Source organism: Vulpes vulpes, chromosome 8 (genome assembly GCF_048418805.1).
Source record: "Vulpes vulpes isolate BD-2025 chromosome 8, VulVul3, whole genome shotgun sequence".
Taxonomy (NCBI): domain Eukaryota; kingdom Metazoa; phylum Chordata; class Mammalia; order Carnivora; family Canidae; genus Vulpes; species Vulpes vulpes.
The window spans coordinates 111,013,002-111,032,244 of NC_132787.1; the positions used below are offsets into that span (position 1 = coordinate 111,013,002).

Consider the following 19,243-nt stretch of genomic DNA (forward strand, 5'->3'; position numbering starts at 1 on the left):
TCGGGGCAGGAGAACTCGGGTGGGGAGGTTCCCCGGGAGCAGCCAGACGGGGTGGCCAGGAGAGGCCTCTGGGGACCAGCCCCGGTGAGCACAGACCGGGAGCGAAGGTGGCCGGGACGCAGGCTGCCCTGCAGGTCAACCGGGCACCCCCCAGAGCTGGGGCCTGGAGACGGGCCGGGCCTGTGACAGCGACAGCGGGCAGGGGGCCGACACGGAGGAGGAGCGGGCCCTGCATCACGGGCCACCGGGACTGTGCTCTCAAGAAGCCGGTGACCCTTCCCCGGGGAGGTGGCGGGTCCGTCCTCTGTGGGCCGAGCAGGCCGGAGCCCGGCTGGGGGACCATCCTGGGTCACTCTGGAGAGAGAACCTGGGAAGGAGCATCCACGAGGCCGGGCAGCAGCATTGGGCGCCCCAGGAGGTGCCCAAGCCCCCGGGACGGCTCGGTGCCCCCCTCCGCCGCCCACCGTCCACCGGGCACAGAGGCCCTGCGTGCCCACGTTTACCCTGGGGACTCACGCCTGTTAGTCTAGAAGCACCATCAGCGAACGTGGTTCACCGTGGGGTCCCGGGAAGGGCGACGGGGCAGAGACGAGTCGGCCCCTCCCAGACCCTCGACAGCGGCCGCCGAAGACCGACCGACCACTCACCGCCGCTCCTCGAGGACGACGTGGACGTCGCGTGGCCTGTGCGAGGATATTTAGCAGCCTCCTCACACGCACGTACCGGTGCTGCTCATAACCAGCCAGGCCACGCCGTCGTCGGGTGTTGGATGGACAGAGGCGCGGATGAGCCCCTGAGAGCGTCCCCGTGCCGTGGACACGGTCCCTGAGGCCCTGAATTACGACGGAGTACGCACCCGCGCGTGTGTGATGCATACATGGGACGTGGGACACGCAGCTGTATTCGTGCGTACGGTTTCCGTGTCATGGGTACACCGAGTGCCCGGCGAACCTGCTCAGGGGTGCCAGGGCCCCCGGTGGGTCCCTCTGGGTGGAGGCCAGGGATGGGGAGGGGCTGAGCCCCAGGGGCAGGTGTGATGTGGCCCAGGATGCGGCTCGTCCTCCGTGCACACGGAGCGCGTCAGGGAAAGAGGTGGGGGAGCCGCCCTGGGAGCACGGTGGTCAGACGGGGACCCCGGTCCAGGTGCAGAGCGCGGACCTGCAGGGGACGGAGCCCGGGCAGCAGCGGGAATCTGCAAAGAGGCTGCACATGGGATGTCGGTGGCAAAGGGGTTTGACACACTCGAGCGAGATCGTGCCCCGGGGGCTCTGTTTTCACACGTGCGGCCGCCCCCGCCCCCCCATAATCAACTGAAGGGAGGACGGGACGGGGGACGGTGGGGGACACCCGGATGTGCCCCAAGAAGGAACAGTGGGATGGGGCTGAGCTCGGTGCTCGTTGCTCCTGCATTTGTGCGTTTAAAATCAACTTGACTTCCTGGGGAGGGTTCCTGAGGGCTACACCCGGTGCTCCTTGCAGGCGGTGACCTGGGCTTGTGCCTCTGTCCCTCCCCTTCCTGACCTGGTGCGGAGCAGGTGCAGGTGTGGACCCGGCCAGGTGCCAGGAGGTCGGGTCCCTGTGGCCCTGGGCTCCTGGTGGGGGGAAAAAAAAATAATAAAATAAAATCAACTCGACTCAGGCCTCGTGTAAGTCGGACACTTTCCACTGCAAGGAAGTCCCCACAGCCAGGCGGTCACGCCCCAAACCCGCCAGCAGCCCTGGGAGGCAGCGGGGGAGGGGGCGCGGGCTCCAGCCCTAGAGCCCGGCCGCCGCGCTGTCACCTGAGGTCTCGCCCGCCCGCCCACCCGCGTGTCAGCCCAAGCTGTCCCCAGGCCCCGGCAGACGCTGCCACCCTCCCCTCGTGTGCAGGCCCCCCCCCGCCGCCCCGCTCGGGCTCGCTTCCCGTTTGCCAAAAGCCCTTTGCCCGCGCCCTGGGTGATAAAAAGACGCAACGGCGAGCTTCGCCCCCGACGGTCTGTGCGGGCTGGGGCCTTGCGTCCCGTAACTAACGCCACCTTGCGTCCTGTCCCCAGCTTGTCGGGATGCCCGCGGGCCACGTCGGCCATGAAGAAGGCGAAGCTGTCGGGAGAGCAGATGCTGACCATCCGGCAGCGAGCCAGCAATGGTGAGCACCCCCCGGCCGCCGCGCGGGGCCCCGGCACCCCGGCTCCGGCTCCTCCGACGCCGCCCGAGCCCCAGGCCCCGGACCGAGGGAGCGCGTCTGCTTGGACAGCCCGGGCGGGGTGATCCCGGCGCACCTCAGAGGCCGCTCACCCGGGCTGGGGCGGGCGGCCATCCCCAAACGCGTGGCTTCCCGGAACCCACGGCCGCCCCCTCTGCTCTGCCCCAGGCCCTCTGCCTCCCCCACGCCCGTCCCCTCCCTCCGCGCCACCCCCCAGCTGGCCTCCCGGCCCGACCACCCGCGAGCACTGTGTGCCCCTGAGATGAGTGCAGGGACCACGGGGCGGGGGGCAGCCGGGGCCCAGCCTCTCCGTCCTTCTCGGCTCCATCCTTGTGAACCCACCGGCTTGCACGGGTCACCTGCGGCCCCGAAGCCCATAGTGGTGGAGGTTCCGTGGCCACTGGGGACGTGGCAGAGAGGGAGGCGGGTGGCTGTGCTGCCGAGGGGACGACTGGGCCATGCTCACCCTGGAAACAAGGTCCTTTCCATAGGTTTTTAAAAGGGACGTGCTCCAAATTTTTGTGACTTCCGTTGGTGATTTCTGTTTGAAAGGCCTCCTCGCACCAGGGCGGAGACGCGCCCACGCAGAGGGAGGGAGGCGAGCCCGGGCCACGCCGCGCCGCCTGCTGCGGGCCATGAGCTCACTTCGAGACTCGACCCCGTGTGCTAAGTCTGGGGTCTTTAAGCAGAAACACGCAGGCTTGGGCCTCGACAGGGCGGCGGACGTGGGAGCCGGGGCTCGGAGGTGGGGGAGACCTCGCAGGACACCCCCTCCCCGGGACCACCGGACCGAGGGCTCTGCAACGGCTCAGCAACCTGTGGCCTTGGAGGGCGGGGTCTGGGCCCCTCTGCAGCACCCGGGGGGCTGTGGGTGCAGGGCTGACCGCGAGGCTGGGGCAGCAGACGCCCCGGGCAGGACGCAGACCTGGACGCCCGGTCCCTGGACCCCTCCTAGGAGTTGGTGCTGCGGCTCGGACCCCTCGCAGGAAGGCCAGCCTGGTTGGGGCCCCCGCGGCCCTGGGTCACCTGATGGCCCCTGCCAGGGCCTGACAGCAGCTCGGGACCTCTCTGCGCGGCCTGCACTGAGCGGCCCTTAAGGCGAGGCCGCCGCGGACCAGAGGGCCGCCAGGGTCCCCACGTTGTTGTCATGAAGGCTCGGCTCCGGCCTTCCCGCTTCCACTGCACACGCTCCGCGCCGCAGGCGAGAAACCGCCACGGACGCCGCTTCCAGAGCCCCGCAAACAGCCGTGTGTCCCGGCAAAGTGCTTGGGCCCGCAGGGCCGCGGACGACTGAGACGTGAAGGCGGCCTCCGCGGGCCGGGGTCGGCGCCCAGCAGGGGAGGGAGGAAGCCGGGCCGCGGATCCGCAGACCCCAAGGACAGGCCGTTCCCGGCGGCGGGGAGTCGGGGGCACGTCTCCGGGCACCCCCGGCCCCGTCTCTCCGAGGGGCAGCGGAATCCAGAGCCTTCTGTCGGGCAGCGCTGCTCTCAGGAAGACCCAGTGCTCTCCCGGAGGTGCCAGACGGCTTCGTCCCGCGGGGAGCCGCCCGTGCCGTGGGAGTCCGCGGGGCCGCCGTGCGCCCGCCTGTCTGCGCCCCGTTCCAGGGTCTGGCCATGGGCGGGTCTCTGTTGCGGGTTCCGTTGGGCTCGGGCACGCGGGGAGGAAGCACGGAAGCTGGTCCCACTGGGGTCCCGAGCCCTCCGCCACCACCTGTGGTTTCTGGTCGGTGCCGAGGTCAGAGCCATTCCGTCCTCGGGAGCACGGTCCTTACAGCGCCCAGGCCGCGGCGTCACAGGGCCCGTGGGGCCCACTCACGGGCAGGGTGGCGGTCCCGGGCGCGGGGACTGTGTGAACGCCCCGCCCCCCTCAGCAGGGTGCCCACCTCCAGGACCGAAGCCTCTGGCTCCTGAGCTGCCCTAGCTCCCCCCACCCCGAGTAGCATGAGCACGAGCGCTCACCTGATGCGGCCCTTACACACGCATGACCACTGTGCCCTGCACCCACACCCTGGCCCGCCGTGAGCACCCAGCCCCTGGCAGCCCGCTGTCAGCTTGGCGGAGCCGACCACCCGGCCGCTCGGGCGCCAGGCCTCCGGGCTCCTCGGTGTCGGGTCCCCGCTCCGCGCAGCCTAAGTCCCCGGAGCTCCTGCCCGGCCCATGTCCCTGCGTCCCTCAGCCTCCCCCTCGGCCCTGCTCCCACGGGTCGGCTCATCTGATGCTGCACGAGGTCACCGCGCTTTCTCTCTCCCACGGGATCGTCTCCCGAAGCCGCCAGAGCGAGGAGGGGACGGTCGTCACGGGGACCTTGAGGGACCTTTACTTTCGTGATGCCGACTCGCACCAGGGAGCTGACGTGCCCTGCAGACTCGCCGGGTGGCGACGCTCGACCTGTGGGTGGGTTTGCAGCGTGGACGCCCCTCCCGGATCTTACCAAGTGGCCCTTTCGGCCCAGGTTTTGATGGACGGACATCTCAGGCGCCCGCCCGCACGCGATGTTCAACGTGTACTGTGCACTTTTACGTCTGAGGCCATTTAATTTAGAATAAAAACGTAGAGGACAGCCTTGAGACCGGCACAAAGGAAACGTGGATTTTAATTCTTTACTCTGAGGCCCACGGCGCTGGACCACGTACGATGGTTTTGCTCTTTCTTTTCCTTTCCATGACGTGTCAGCTCACCGCGCGGAGCCAGCTGGACAAAGCCCGTCCACGCCACGTTTCAGGGAGACCCCGGGGGAGCACGGGGCCCACGGACGCCCGGGGGTCGCTAGCCGCTCAGGCAACAGCTGACCCAGCAGGCTTCCTCAGCGGCCACTGGGCGAGCCTCAGGAGAGGCCGCTGTCCCCGCGGGCCGAGCTGGGTCGGAGACGGACCACGGCGCAAGGGGCAGCTCGAGGCCCAGGCGACCAAGGAAGTCACTCGTCACAAAAGTCGTACGTGGGAAGACAAGGGGGCCGGGGCCCGGGTCTGTCGTGTGTCAGACCCCGGGCTGTGGCCCCCGCCGTCCCAGACGCCTGCAGGACGGCTCAGACACGCGTCCGCCTTCGGGCACGGTCCAGCCCGGGCCGTGTGCCCTCTGCCGCTGCTCACGTCACGTAGAAGGTCGTCAGGGCCGGATGCTCTTTTGCAAACATCTGAATCCGTAGGACGCCCCCGGGGGAATCCTTGGGGAATCCTCGGGGATCCCAGCCATGGGCCGGGGAGACCACGCTGGCCTGGCCAAACCTCTTCTCGAGCTCGCGTTTGCCAGAATCTGGGCCCCGGATGAAGGTGCCGACCTTCCGGGGTGTTCTAGATGCTTCACCGTCTATCTGCCGCCGAGGGTGTTGCACCCCTGACAAACCAATTAGGATGACTTCACTGCGATGTGTAGGTCCCCCACGGACCCCCGGGCTTTGTGGTCCTCAAACCGCCTGTCCCGAAACGAGGTGTTTCGTTCACGATCCCACTCGCACGCTCTCAATGGGAACGCGCCACCTTGACGCTAGGAATGGGCAGGTGCACGGGGCGTATTTCACGCTTCCTATCCGGAGTCTCCAAAATCCACGTGTGGATCCGACGGCGGCCTGGGGCCGCACTGAGCTGGGGAGGCGAACACAGGACGACTGCCTGTGGCCCTAGAAGCGGCGACGGCCCCTGGCGCTGGCCCGGGCCTCGTGTTCCACGGAAACCACCCCACACGGTGGCAAAAAGAGAAGATTTAAGACCGTTCAAGCCTAGGACACTGAGGAAATAGGACACGAGGAACTTGCTCGGAAGTCGTAGCGGACGCTCAGCGGGAACATCCAGCAGCACAGCCACGGCGCGGAGGGACTGCCGCGGCCTCGCTCACGCAGGAGGTGTCCGCGCGCTTGGCCTGCTTGCAACTCCCGGAGCGCGGCGAACCCTCGCCAGGTGGCAGATGGCTTACAAGCCGCGTTCTCAGGCGTGGGTGCCACGCGCGACGTGCAGGAGCTCGCTCCACCCGAGGCCTCCCTGGACGCTGCCGCAGAGGTCTGGTCCCGTATGGCAGCGGGGACACAGCCGGCCCCGAGGGAGGGCCCAGCGCAGTGCACTGTCCTGTGAGACGGGACAGCTTTCCCAGATGCATCGATGGTGCCCGAGGAGTTGTACTGAGCCGGGGGCACCTGGGGCCTCCGGGCCGGGCCAGGGACGGGAGACCCAGGCTAGCGGTCAGCGGGCCTCGGCCGGTCCCTCTGGGTGGGAGGTTGAGGGACGGTGGGCAGGCTCAGGCTCTGCCTGCGGGAGGAGATTCAGGAGGAGGGACCCGCTCCCCCCGCCTCTGCAGTGTCCGCGGCTCGGCCCTTCCCTCCAGGTGGCCGCAGCCCTCCTGTCTGCAGACCCGGAGAAGGGCGCTGCCCTGGGCCCCCGAGGTCTGGGCCCTGTGCCTTTCCTGGGGGTTCCCATAAGCATCCCCTGCTGTGCCTGGTGACTGTGTCCCTGGCGTCAAGGGTGACGGCGGCTGCAGGCATCCCGGTCTTCTTCTCGAGGACACGCAGCTGCGTGGCGCCCAATCGTCAGAAGGACAAAGGGCCTGGATCTGTCCCGCCCTGGTGCACCCACTGCCAGCAACTAGCGCCCTGAGCCGGCAGAGGGAGACCTGGTCCAGGTTCCCAGGGAGGCCTGAGAGGCACAGCCTTCAGGGCACACACAGGGGCGCACAGCCCCCAGGGCACACCCAAGGGCACACAGCCCCCGGGGCAGAGCCTCCAGGGCACACTCAAGGATGCACAGTCCCCAGGGCACACCCGAGGGCACATCTGAAGGTGCATTTTCCGCAACTGAAGAGAAGGGCTGTTTGCCTCCGTTGTCCATCCGGGTCGGGGGCTCGCTCACCCGTGGGCAGCGGTGCGGGGCCTCATTTCCGGGTGACAGACACGGATGGACAGACAGACAGAGAACAGACCAGGGCGGCAGGACGTGGGTGGAGCAGGTCACCACCTGTAGGAGCGGCCGGGCCGGGGCAGTGGGCTGTCCGGGAGTCGGCACCCTGGGGCGTGGGGGGGAGGGCGGCGGGAGGCGTGAAGGACACGCAGACCGTCCCTATGTTCCCTTAAATCCAAGAGGTATTTTTCCAGCAAATTCAGTCCCAAATGCAAAAGGAACCGAGAGGAGAGGAGCGCGCCTCCGCCCGCGGTCTTGCGCCCGAGGCCCTAACCCCTGCTGTCGCCCCCACAGGCATAGAGAACGATGAGGAAATCAAGCAGTTGGACGAGGAGATCAAGGAGCTCAACGAGTCCAACTCCCAGATGGAGGCCGACATGATTAAACTGAGAACTCAGGTAACAGTTTTTGAAGCCCGCGACGTTAGCCGCCCGGCCCCGGGGGCGCCCCCGACGGCCTTTCCTTGGGCTCCTGGCCCCCTCCGCCCCCTCCGTTTCCCGTCCTGCTCATGTGCTGACGCCAGCGGCTCGGCAGCGGGACACCCTGGCGCACCGTGGCCGTGGGGCCGCCTGCTTCCCGCCCGCACCCACTTTAGTGGAGCCCCCGCGGGCCGGGGTCCCCGCGCTCCTCCCGGGACACGGCAGGCCCTAACGCCCTGTGGCCTCTGCGTCCCGGAGACACCACAACCCCCCGAGGAGGGCAGGGCCCCAGGGTCGCGAGGCCGCCTGTGCACGGAGGGCCCAGGCCCAGATGCCCAGGGACAGGAGGGAGGCGGGGAGGGAGGGAGCAGCCCTTAGCGAGCACCTACTGGGTGCCCGTTTGCAGGGCTGAGGTCCCACCGTGCGCCCACGATGGCTCACCGCAAGCATCCTCACTCACGTTACCCACGCGGAGCCTCCTTGGGCTCAGCCAGGGCGCGCGTGGGCGGCCACAGCTCAGAGCCTCCTGCCCCTCAGCCCCACTCAGTGCCCCCCCCCCCGCCGGTGCCCCCACCACAGCGGCTCAGGGTCTCGGGCCGCGTGGGCGCTGGGACTGGGCTCTCACTGCGCTGCCGTCCCAGGTAAGGGGAGGCACCTCACCCTGGAAGAAAGTGGGCTTCTCGCCCCCCAACCCCCCGTCCCTGCAGACCCCTGCTGGCAGCCGAGGCTGCGGCTGGAGGGTGAGCGGACAGGCAGCGGGCACCCCCACGAGCGCTCGGACCTGGTGTCAGCTCAGCAGAGCACTGGAGTTCGTTCTCGGGGCTCCGGGCCCCAGGCCGTGCTCAGGGACAGATGAGGCCGTGGCCACAGGACCCCCTGCTCCCCGCAGCCCTGGGAGAGCTTTTACCTTCTGACCTTGGGCCAGCGCACACATAGCCTCCCTGCTCATCTCAGAAAGTGCTGGAAGGTTGGTGGTCCTGCAGCTGGGCCTCGTACAGTCTCTGGTGCTCTCACTCCCTGTCGGGGACACCAAGATGGGGTGACCCGTGGCACTCTGGGTGTGTCCTGTCTGACCAGACGTGCCGGCAAGTGCTCCTGGGGCCACCTGGCCACACAGGGACAGCCCGGGATGTGCACGCTGTGCACAGAGCCCAGCCCTTAAGTGGAACAGCCACTGCGGGGGGGGCGGGGGGGCAGGCTCTCCTGCTCTGCCCCCAGGCCATGGCCCTGTCCAGAAAATAGTCAGAACAGGGGCACTTTCTGGGGCTGCGATGGCGGGGCGGCTGCCCTCGGCTCAGGTCATGGTCCCGGGGCCTCGGGATCGGTGGAGCGTGTGCCCTCGGCTCAGGTCGGGGTCCCGGGGTCGGTGGAGCGTGTGCCCTCGGCTCAGGTCGGGGTCCCGGGGTCGGTGGAGCGTGTGCCCTCGGCTCAGGTCGGGTCCCGGGGCCCTGGGGCCAGGCCCCACCTCCGACTCCTGCTCCACAGGGAATCTGCTTCTCTCCCTCTCCTCCCCCTGCCCGTGTGCACGCTCTCTCTCAAAGAAATAAATAAAATCTTTTAAAACTACAGTCAGAACAGTATGAAGAACCACCCATATTTTAACATGATCACCGAGTGACTCTTAGCTCTGTTTTGCTCTGGGTCCTACTTTCCCCTGCGCCTCTGCAGCCGGGCAGGCTCACCCACCGCTGCTCAGGGCCTCGGCTCTCGGGCGTTCAGGGAGGACGCGGCCTCAGCCTGGGCCACCTGTGTCCTCTCCGCGGGCAGGGGACCCTCCCGGCGGAGCTCCCTTGGCCTTCCTCAGCGGGCGATGCTGCAGCCCCAGGTCCTGGTCGCTCTAGGATTTAGGAGGGCGGCGTCTGTCTCCTCCCCTCCACCGCGCCTCCCCGAGCAGGGGCGAGCCCCACCCCCCCCGCCACTGGGGGGAGGAGCCGCCTGATGGCAGGGAGGCGGGGCAGGCGCAGGGGGCGTGGCTGTGGGTGCAAGGAGGCGGGGCCGGGGCAGGGAGGCGGGGCCAGGGGCAGGGGGCGGGGCTGTGGGTGCAAGGAGGCGGGGCCGGGGCAGGGGGCGGGGGCCAGGGGCAGGAGGCGGGGCTGTGGGGGCAAGGAGGCGGGGCCGGGGCAAGGAGGCGGGGCCGGGGCAGGGGGGCGGGGGCCAGGGGCAGGAGGCGGGGCTGTGGGGGCAAGGAGGCGGTGCCTGATGGCAGGGAGGCGGGGCCGGGGCAGGGGGCGTGGCTGTGGGGGCAGGAGGCGGGGCCTGATGGCAGGGAGGCGGGGCCGGGGCAGGGGGCGTGGCTGTGGGGGCAAGGAGGCGGGGCCTGATGGCAGGGAGGCGGGGCCGGGGCAGGGGGTGTGGCTGTGGGGGCAAGGAGGCGGGGCCTGATAGCAGGAAGTCGGGGCCGGGGCAGGGGGCGTGGCTGTGGGGGCAAGGAGGCGGGGCCTGATAGCAGGAAGGCGGGGCCAGGGGCAGGGGGCGGCGCTGTGGGGGCAAGGAGGCGGGGCCTGATGGCAGGGAGGCGGGGCCGGGGCCGGGGGCGTGGCTGTGGGGGCAAGGAGGCGGGGCCTGATAGCAGGAAGGCGGGGCCAGGGGCAGGGGGCGGGGCTGTGGGGGCAAGGAGGCGGGGCCTGATGGCAAGGAGGCGGGGCAGGGCAGGGAGGTGTGGCTGTAGGAGCAGGGAGGTGGGGCCAGGGGCAGGGAGAAGGGGGCTGGAGTCAGGGAGGCAGGTCAGGGAAGCAGCACCTTGAGAGGGAGGCAAGAGCCCGGGGTCAGGGAGGCCGGTGCCTGAGGGGGGAGGCGGGGCCTGGGGCCTGGGCGCTGGGCGCTGGGCCAGCAGCACCAGGACATTTCCGGGGTGTGTCTCATTTCTGGCTGTGCTGCTAGCAGGTGCTGGTCATCCGGTTGGAGGCAGGCCCGAAGGCAGGAACACCCCTGACCGAGCACAGTTGACTCCCTGCATCAAGTGGGAGGACGCGGGGTGGGCCCCAGTGGAGCCGGCTGCGAGGGACCCCAGGGCCCCTGCAGACCAGGGTACCACCGGCCTGCACCCGGAGCAGCCGCAGGAGGGGGTGACAGGAGAGCATTGGCCGGCACTACCCGTGAACCCAGGGCGCTGGCAGCCGTGGCCAAGTGGGTGACCTGTGTCACGAGGACGTTCACGGTGTAGGACTTCCTGCGGCAGAGTCAGACCCGCTGAGCTGGCCCGGGGAGATGCCAGCCTGTCGTCATGCCCGCTCCGGGACAGCAGAGCTTTTAAAATGCTAAATCAAAGTGCACACCGCCCCTGGGCCGCTCCCCAGAAACTGCCTCCCCAGAGTCCCGTTACCCAACTTTCAGGAGTGATGAATCAAATGCGTAAGCGCCGAACCCTCACAATGACCGGCTGTCCCCACGGAGGCCTTTTTGTTCAAGCAGAAAGGTTTTCCCCGGGACGCCCCGGGGGCTCAGCCGTGGAGCGCCTGCCTCAGGCCCAGGGCGTGACCCGGGGACCCGGGATCCAGTGCCCCATCGGGCTCCCCGCAGCAGCGCAGCGAGCCTGCTCCTCCCTCTGCCTGGGTCTCTGCCCCTCTCTGTGTGTCTCTCACGATAATACCTAAAATTTGAAAAAGAAGAAAGCAAGCGAGGTTTCGCCGGCTCGGGGCGACGGCCGCCTGCCTTGTGTTACATGTCGCTCGAATTTGTGCGTTCCAGATCACCACGATGGAGAGCAGCCTGAAGACCATCGAGGAGGAGAACAAGGTGATCGAGCAGCAGAACGAGTCTCTCCTGCACGAGCTGGCCAACCTGAGCCAGTCCCTGATCCACAGTCTAGCCAATATCCAGCTGCCGCACATGGTAAGTGACTAGGGCGCCCGCCGGCGCAGCGTGAGCTAGAGGCCGTGCTCGTGGCTCTCCACGCTGTGGATGTTGGCGGTCGCCGCCCCCAAACCGCACGGCTAAGGGCCAGACGCCTCGGTGGGGCAGATCCCGTGCACCCCGTAGGATGGAGTAAGCTCTGAGTAGGCCGCTCGAGTAGCGTAAAGACAGTGGCGCTGAGCTGGGATAGATGCTATTTTATGCTGATGTGAATATCCTATTGAGAAAATAAAAGTTGTGTATGAACCACTATTTAATATCTCGTAGGATCCAATCAATGAACAAAATTTTGATGCATACGTGACTACTTTGACGGACATGTATACAAATCAAGACCGTTATCAGAGCCCAGAAAATAAAGCCCTACTGGAAAATATAAAGCACGCTGTGAGAGGAATCCAGGTCTGAGCAGCTGCTGTAGTGGCGGGATCTTGTTTGAAAGGGAGCCACCCGCTCCTCTTGCTGCTGTGACTCACCAGAGAGTGTCATATACTTATTTCTGTTTGAAACAGTGTTATGCTTACAAGACTTCATAATGATTTTATGTCTTGCTTTAAAGATAGTTACCTGCAGAATAGTTTTTGAAAACATTCACATTTTGTACGGTTTCATATGAGCTGACATAGTGTGACATGCCATGTAACGTTTATAGCTGCTACTGTATGCACATTTGGGGGTATATATATTTCTGAAGAGGTAAGCTGATCAAAATAAATAGAGTGTAAATTCTTTTTAATGCTTTAGTGATTAAATGTTTTAGTATTTTGAACTGAAATGGACAAAACAAAAAAAAAAAAAAAAACCCACAGCTTTGAATGATCATGTGGTGGCCCTGCAGCCACTTTTTAGACATTATCATTTTGCCTCATGTTGGAGGATTTTATGGAATTAAGAAATACATTTTGTGTGCATATTGTTTCATAGCAAGAATTGGTTGCAAAAAATGCTTTATTTTTGAACAATGCTTGGAAATATTATGTGATTTTTTTGTTTGTTTGTTTTAGGAGGATGGTGTATGGTGGGGGCAGTAAATGAGGTTTTTTGCATTCCAAGGAAATGGCATATGGATTAACTGTAAGAGATGAGATAAGTAATTTATTGTAAGACAACATCAAGCCATGGAAATTTGGCAGAAGATTCAAAGCAGCTTAAACAGCACTTTTAAGTTAACTCCTGAGCATTGCATGGTGTGACTCTGGGAACTCCTATTCAGACAGGGGCTTGCTAGAGACGGACCGCGCGAAGATTGCCCTTTGCAGTGTCCGTAGACTCTGGAGCAGCCTACCCCATGTCCCCGAGAGCGCGGTGCCCCTCTGAACCGTCTGTCACTGCAATGGCGTGTGTCTCACAGAACCTGTGTGCTCTCCTTTTAGTTCAGAGCTAATTTAAGAGTATTTATTTCCCCTCTCTCCACTCTTAAAAGCGATCACTGTCGTTGTTGCTGTGACTTTTCCTCCTCGGCCGGGGGATAAGGCAAATGGTGCGCGAGTCCGCGAGCTACTGCACGCGCTTTCTGCGGGGCAGGACGCCCGCCGCCGGCTCCGGCTCCGAGCGGCCGCCCCGTCCGTCCGTCCCCGGGTCCCCGGCAGAGTTGCTCGCAAATGACCTTCCTGTTCCAACTCCCCTTGGAGACCAGGTGACCACGTGGCATTTGCATAGCCTTGCTGTTTGATTTGTCACGACCTATTCTAAGAATGAATGCAATCAGATTTTAAGAGTAATTATCTATACTTGAGCACTTTTTTTGCTTTACACTAGATCATCTTAGACTTGCTTACACTTGGAGATGGGATTGTTTTCTTCCAGTGACTGCACTATATGTATGCATACGACCACTTTTGATTGCCACGTCCCCCTTCTGAGTAGTCCCTAGGACGGCGTGTTGTGTTTTCTGGTGTTGACTTGAGTTACATGTGACAGCATCTCTTCCTTCCATGTCTTGATGTTATGCAGGAAGTACGGAAGTACTTTAAAATTTTGTTATGAAAAAAAAAAAAAAAGATGGGTTTTGTAAAAATAAAAAAAAAATATTTTTAGCAGAACAGGACTTACAGGGTCATTGTCCCCACAACGTGCCAGTCGACTATTTGCACTTACCTTGTCCTATATATCCGTACGGAGGTGTGCAATTGCTGGGGTCAGCGGCCTCGCGAGGCTGACCCCGGGAGGATGAGGGGAGCCCTCACGGCTGACCCGACGATGTTGCTACGGGAGATTACAGGGATCTCACAGCAAATATTCTGATACAATACTCAACCTCGGTGTATATATATGTATAAATATATGTACATCCCAGCGGCACTTTATACTGCTCACTGTACAAACGCTTACAGTTTTCCACGAGGACTTGAATCACTAGCTGGGACAGATGATGTAATTCCCCGGGGCTCTGCAGCGCCTTCCCTGGAGAGCGCCCTCTTTCTGTTGTGCGATTAGTTGTAGCTGCCATGCTCAGAATTGCCTTTCGAGAGCTGAAGCAAGGTGCTTCTTGTCACCTGATGCCATATACCCCGGGGGGGCCCCCTCCCTGCAGGGCCCCCGTTGTTCATATGGGCATATGCATTTCCCCGCCGCGTCGTGTCTGCAGCTTCTTTGCCAATATAGTAATGCTTTTAGTAGAGTGATAGGTAGTATCAGTTTTGGATTCTTCTTGTTATCACCTATGTACAATGGAAAGGGGTTTTAAGCACAAATCTGCTGCTCATCTAACGTTGGTACATAATATCAAATCAAAAGTTATCTGTGACTATTATATAGGGATCACAAAGTGTCACATATTAGAATGCTGACCTTTCATATGGAATTATTGTGAGTCATCAGAGTCTATTTATTATAACTTATTGTTCATTATCATTTCTAAGTTAACTTAAGTAATCATTTATTAAGACAGAATTTTGTATGAATATTTACTGTGCTGTCTGTGGAACCGAAGTTTCATTTATTTTTGTACTACACGGCATGGGTTTGTTGACACTTTAATTTTGCTATAAATGTGTGGAATCACAAGTTGCAGTGATACTTCATTTTTAAATCGTGAACTTTGTACAAATTTTGTCATGCTGGATGTTAACACATCTTACTCTAAATAAAAAAGGTGTTGCCACATTTGTAGCACGATGGATCTCTACCCCGGGTCCGCGTCTTCACTCGAGTCTGGGCGCCCGAGGAGCGCCTCGCCCCAGAGCCGGCGGCTTGCTCCGACCCCCCCACCCCCCGCAGCCTCTGCCACATTTGCTGTCCGCCCCGGCCCCACTCACGTGAGGACACGTCACGTCTAAAAGCAGGTGTCTCCGCAGAGCAGGGTCATCCTCCGACACAACCACAGTACGATTCCCACACGTGATGCGACGTCCTCCTGGCAACCCGCGTGCATGTCGAAGGCCCCAGCGGAACAGTGATGTCCTTGACAGGTCCCCTGGTCTGATGTCCCGAAGGGCGGGAGCCCGCTCCCAGCAATCATGGCCCTCGTCCCTCGTCCCTCGTCCCTCTCTCCTGGGCCTTGCTCTGTCCCCCAGGGCAGGGACGTGTGTCAGGTGTCCAGGGTGGGTGGTGTGCAGACTCCGCCTTGATTGATCCAGTCTGACGGCCGCGGCTCGGGAGCTCAGGTGCCCCGCACGATGCCCTGTCGCTTCTTGCAGCTCACTTCTGAGGGCCCACGTGGTCACTCGCACCCATGATCCCAGGGTCACTCGCGCTCCATCACCCGTGGTCACTTCCAAGCCACCGGCCAGGACCACCCATAAAACTTGAATTACCCTTCAAATGTGATGTATCAAGGAATTACCCACTTTCCCTCCCTCTAGGCTAGTGAACATCACCCGTTAACATCCCAGAAACACCCGCCTGTAGTAGCCACAGTCCCTAAAAGACAACATTTGAGGAAAGGCCGGGTCATCTTTGTTAAATCCAAAGTGTGTCCCCAGAGGGGTCCTCTACCGTCCCAAGACTGGAGGCCACCCGCCGGCTGGGGCCGTCTGAGACCTTACAGCCTCATCACGGGGTCGGCCGCGGGTGGCAGGTGCCAGCTCTGTGGAAGGCCCCAGCCCGAGGACCACACGGAGTTACCGCAGAAGGTGGCACGTCCGCCAGCCGCCGTCGGTGACTCAAGTCTGTCCTCCGAGATAACCGAAAAGCTGTTTCGTCTGAGGAGCCATGTGGCTCGAATTGGTATAAACAGGGCAGCCTGGGGGGCTCAGCGGTTTAGGGTTGCCTTCAGCCCAGGGCGTGACCCCAGGGTCCCGGAATCGAGTCCTGCGTCGGGCTCCCTGCATGGAGCCTCCTTCTCCCCCTGCCTGTGTCTCTGCCTCTCTCTGTGTGTCTCTCATGAATAAATAAATAAAATCTCTTCTTTAAAAAAATGAGTTGGTAAAACATTCTGGAAAGCTATTTAGCCTTCCATCATATCAAAGACCTCATAAAATTCAAAGTTTTGACCCAATAATTATAGAAGCCTACCCTAAATACCAAAGCAGTTGTAAATGCACTGAAATTAATAAAAACCCCAAAAGTCTTATTTTAGAGGAACGATTAAATGATTGATGAGAAATGCACTTTCTAGGGTCCCCCAGAGTCGTTAAACATTGGTTAAGAGGCTCCTAAGATGTTTGTGACCCCATCAGTGAGTCGCACAGAGGGCAGAAGTATAAACCACTAGGGAGCAGCCAGGTGGGATCTGCTTGCCGCACCCCTGCCCAGCCCCTGGGCCAGGAGTGTGCCACGGTGGGTGTGAGGGGGTGCCACGGTGGGGGGTGCAGGGGAGGAGCACCCCTGGGCTGGAGATGCGTTGGCCTCCACCAGTGAGGGGCAGGGTAGGGCGGGGCAGGGCGTTGGTGGGGGGTGGGGGAGGGAGGGGAGGGAAGGGGAAGGGAGGGAGGAGAGGGAAGGGGAGGGGAGGGAGGGGGAGGGGGTGGGGCAGGTCAAGGAGGGGAGGGGAGAGGAGGGAAGGGGAGGGGAAGGGAGGGCGGGACAGCCACCTGGGAGCAAGTGCTCTGCACCCAGGAAGGACAGGAGAGGCCCAGGGAGTGGTGAGCTGTCCCGGGGACCCTTGGTTCTCTGGTCCCTTTGCCTACAACTGGCCTACTGAACCGGTCACCATAGAAATACCTAGAAAAGGTCTAAATAAATTTTTTAAAAGCCCGTGTCTAGTGAGGATTCTAGAAGGTTCTGGAGACCTTGAAGTTACCCCGTGGGGGTAAGCGGAGAGGACGGAGGAGAGCCCGCACAGGGGGAGCGCGGAGAGGGGTGGGAGGGGCTCCCCGGAGACCCCCAGAGCCCAGACACCAGCCGGGAAGGGGACGTGCCCGTTGCCCACCCTCGGCTGCCCCTCGCCCAATGGAGCCGCCCCCCCCTCCCCAGCGCCAGGGACCCGGGCATCCCCGCCCCCCCCACAGGCTCCCTGCCCTGCACACTCCGCCCTCCGCTCCCCCTCCTGCTCCCCCGGAGGAAGACCCCCAGTGCGGGTGCCCCCAGCCACCGTCCAGCAGCGGGCGACGGCCTGCGGCAGAGCCAGGCTCAGCAGTCACGGTTCACATACGTGTCAGGAAGAGTCAAACCTCTACTTCGGCTTTATATTTCAATCACCATGACAACCATTGCTCCCTGGACAGACCCCAGGGTGGGAGGACGGCATACACGGGACACGAAGCCCACGGTAAATCTCTGCAAAATGACAGAGCAGACGCGTCCCCGCTCCGGGCTCACCTGTCCCGCATCCGTCCCCCACCTGAGCTGTGCCCCGGGGGAGTCAGGGGGCTCGCTGGGACCCCGCCCGGCACACCCGAGTCCTCTGCTCCGAGTCCCCTCCCCTGCACGCGCTGTTCTGCCCCTTGTCACCTCCCTCCTGTTGCCTCAAGGTCAGTTCTTGAGCGAGAGCAGTAAGGAAATCAAGGAGGGGGACGGGCATCCCTGGGGCTACACAGCTGCCCCCTCCACTCCTGGGTCCCCGCCCTGCGAGCTGCCTGGGCAAGAAAAGGCGGATTTATTCAGTGGAAGTCTCACAACACCTGGGGTCCCACTGATGGCAGGAAGACCAAGGAGGCGGCGAGGCCCGGGGTCCTTGCACAGCCCCTGCTGACGCGCCCGGCCTCGGGAAAGCCTGCCCTTGGGGACGGCCAGGCAGGGTTGCTGGCGGGGGCTGCCCTGGGGCCCCCGCTGGGGTGCACGCGCTCCTCTCCCTGCCGCCGCGGCCTGCTGCAGGGGAGGTCGGAGGGCCGCCTGCAGCCACTGTCCCAGACTTCCCCAGCTGAAAGTGCTCACGGTGCCCAAGTGCCCCGTCATAGGGTGGCATGTCCCGAACCCCATCACTATGCACAGACATGGGTGGGGGGTGTGCATGTCGGTGTGCAGGTGTGTGCGGGTGTGTATGTGGGTGCTTAGGTGTGCGTACATGTGTACGTGTGTGGGTGTGTGTGCATGTGGGTGTACGTGTGTGAGTGTGTATATGTGTGCATGTGGGTGTATGTGTGTGGGTGTGTACATGTGCGCAAGTGGGTGTGTATGTGTGTGGGTGTGTACATGTGTGTATGTGGGTGTGTATGTACCAGCATGTATGTGGGTGTGTAAGTGTGCGTACATGTGTATATGTGTGGGTGTGCAGGTGTGTGGGTGCATGTGGGTGTATGTTTGTGAGTGTGTACATGTGCGCAAGTGGGTGTGTATGTGTGTACCACCGTGTATGTGGGTGTGTAGGTCTATGTACATGTATATGTGTGGGGGGGGTGTGGGTGTGCACATGTGTGCGTGTGGGTGTGTATGTGACTACCAGCATGTATGTGGGTGTGTAGGTGTGCAGGTGTGTGGGTGCATGTGGGTGTACGTGTGTGAGTGTGTACATGTGGGTGTGTATGTGTGTGGGTGTGTACATGTGTGCATGTGGGTGTGTATGTGTGTACCAACGTGTATGTGGGTGCGTAGGTGTGCGTACGTGTGTACATGTGTGGGTGTGGGGGGTGTACGTGGGTGTGTATTGTGCATGAGGGTGTGGGGCTTCGCTGCGTGGGTGTGTACGTGTGCGCGTGTGGGTGTGTATCACAATAAGGCCAGAAGATCGAGATGCCAGTAAAAGGAGGGAGAGGCCGCCGCTGACTCGCGGAGCACGCGTGTGCCCGAGCGCGGGGAACGAGGAGCACCATCGGGGGCCGCCTCCGGCCAGGGCGGTGTGCACGAGCGGCTCGGCCTGACCCGGCAGGACGTCCCCGAGCTCCGGCCCCTCGCCCGGGCCTGGCGGACCTCACGCCTGGGCCCCCAGACCAGAAGCCCCGAGCCGCGGGGGGCGGGCGGAGGCAGCGCAGCCTGCGGAGCCCACGGAGGGGTGCGGGGCCGAGCCGGGCCGCCCTCCCTAGCCCCGCGCCCCGTGCGCCCCGCCGCACTGCTTCTCCCCTGAAACGGCTCTAAGTGGGCAGATGCCGCCTTGTTTTCAAGATTTAAATTTAAAAAGAACTTTTGGGGGATCTGCCGTGAAGCACTGTAACATCCGGACCTAAACCTCAAGACAGACCGGGCGCGGGGTCACACGTAACACAGGCGGGTGGGGGGGGCTATTTGTCCGAAGCAGGGGCTTTAACTTCGGAAAAACCAATCCTTGACCCATTTGTCCGTGGAGTTGTCTTCCGGTTTGCGTCAATAAAAGGACCCCATGTCTTTACACCTGGGGTGGGGGGCGGGCGCCCCTTCAAAGGGGAAGGGGGTGCGCCGGGGGGGCGCAGTCGGTTGGGCATCTGACTCTTGGTTTTGGCTCAGGTCGTGATCTCAGGGCCCTGGGACCGAGCCCCGGGGCAGGGGCGGGGCAGGGGGGTGTCCGTGCTCAGCGGGGAGTCTGCTTCTCCCTCTGCCCCCCCATGCGCTCTCTCCCCCTCTCTCTCTTCCCCCTGAAATAAGTAAATAAATCTTAAAAATAATAACAATAAAAGA

General features: G+C 62.7%; 1 protein-coding gene across 50 annotated transcripts in view; it reads left to right on the forward strand.

Moving 5' to 3' along the window:
- MYT1L (myelin transcription factor 1 like) overlaps positions 1-14,440 on the forward strand; it is a 409,061-nt gene extending 394,621 nt beyond the window's left edge. For 19 of the 50 annotated variants that reach the window (XM_072767844.1, XM_026009179.2, XM_072767831.1 and 16 more), the window contains 4 exons: positions 2,034-2,125; positions 7,359-7,468; positions 11,171-11,314; positions 11,603-12,065. In XM_072767844.1, the coding sequence (XP_072623945.1) occupies positions 2,034-2,125; positions 7,359-7,468; positions 11,171-11,314; positions 11,603-11,743 (487 nt within the window). In that variant the 3' untranslated portion in view covers positions 11,744-12,065. Of the gene's footprint in view, positions 1-2,033; positions 2,126-7,358; positions 7,469-11,170; positions 11,315-11,602 lie in introns of all 50 variants that reach the window. The other 31 variants (XM_072767837.1, XM_072767829.1, XM_072767833.1 and 28 more) reach the window with 7 other exon arrangements.
- The last annotated feature ends 4,803 nt before the right edge of the window (positions 14,441-19,243 follow it).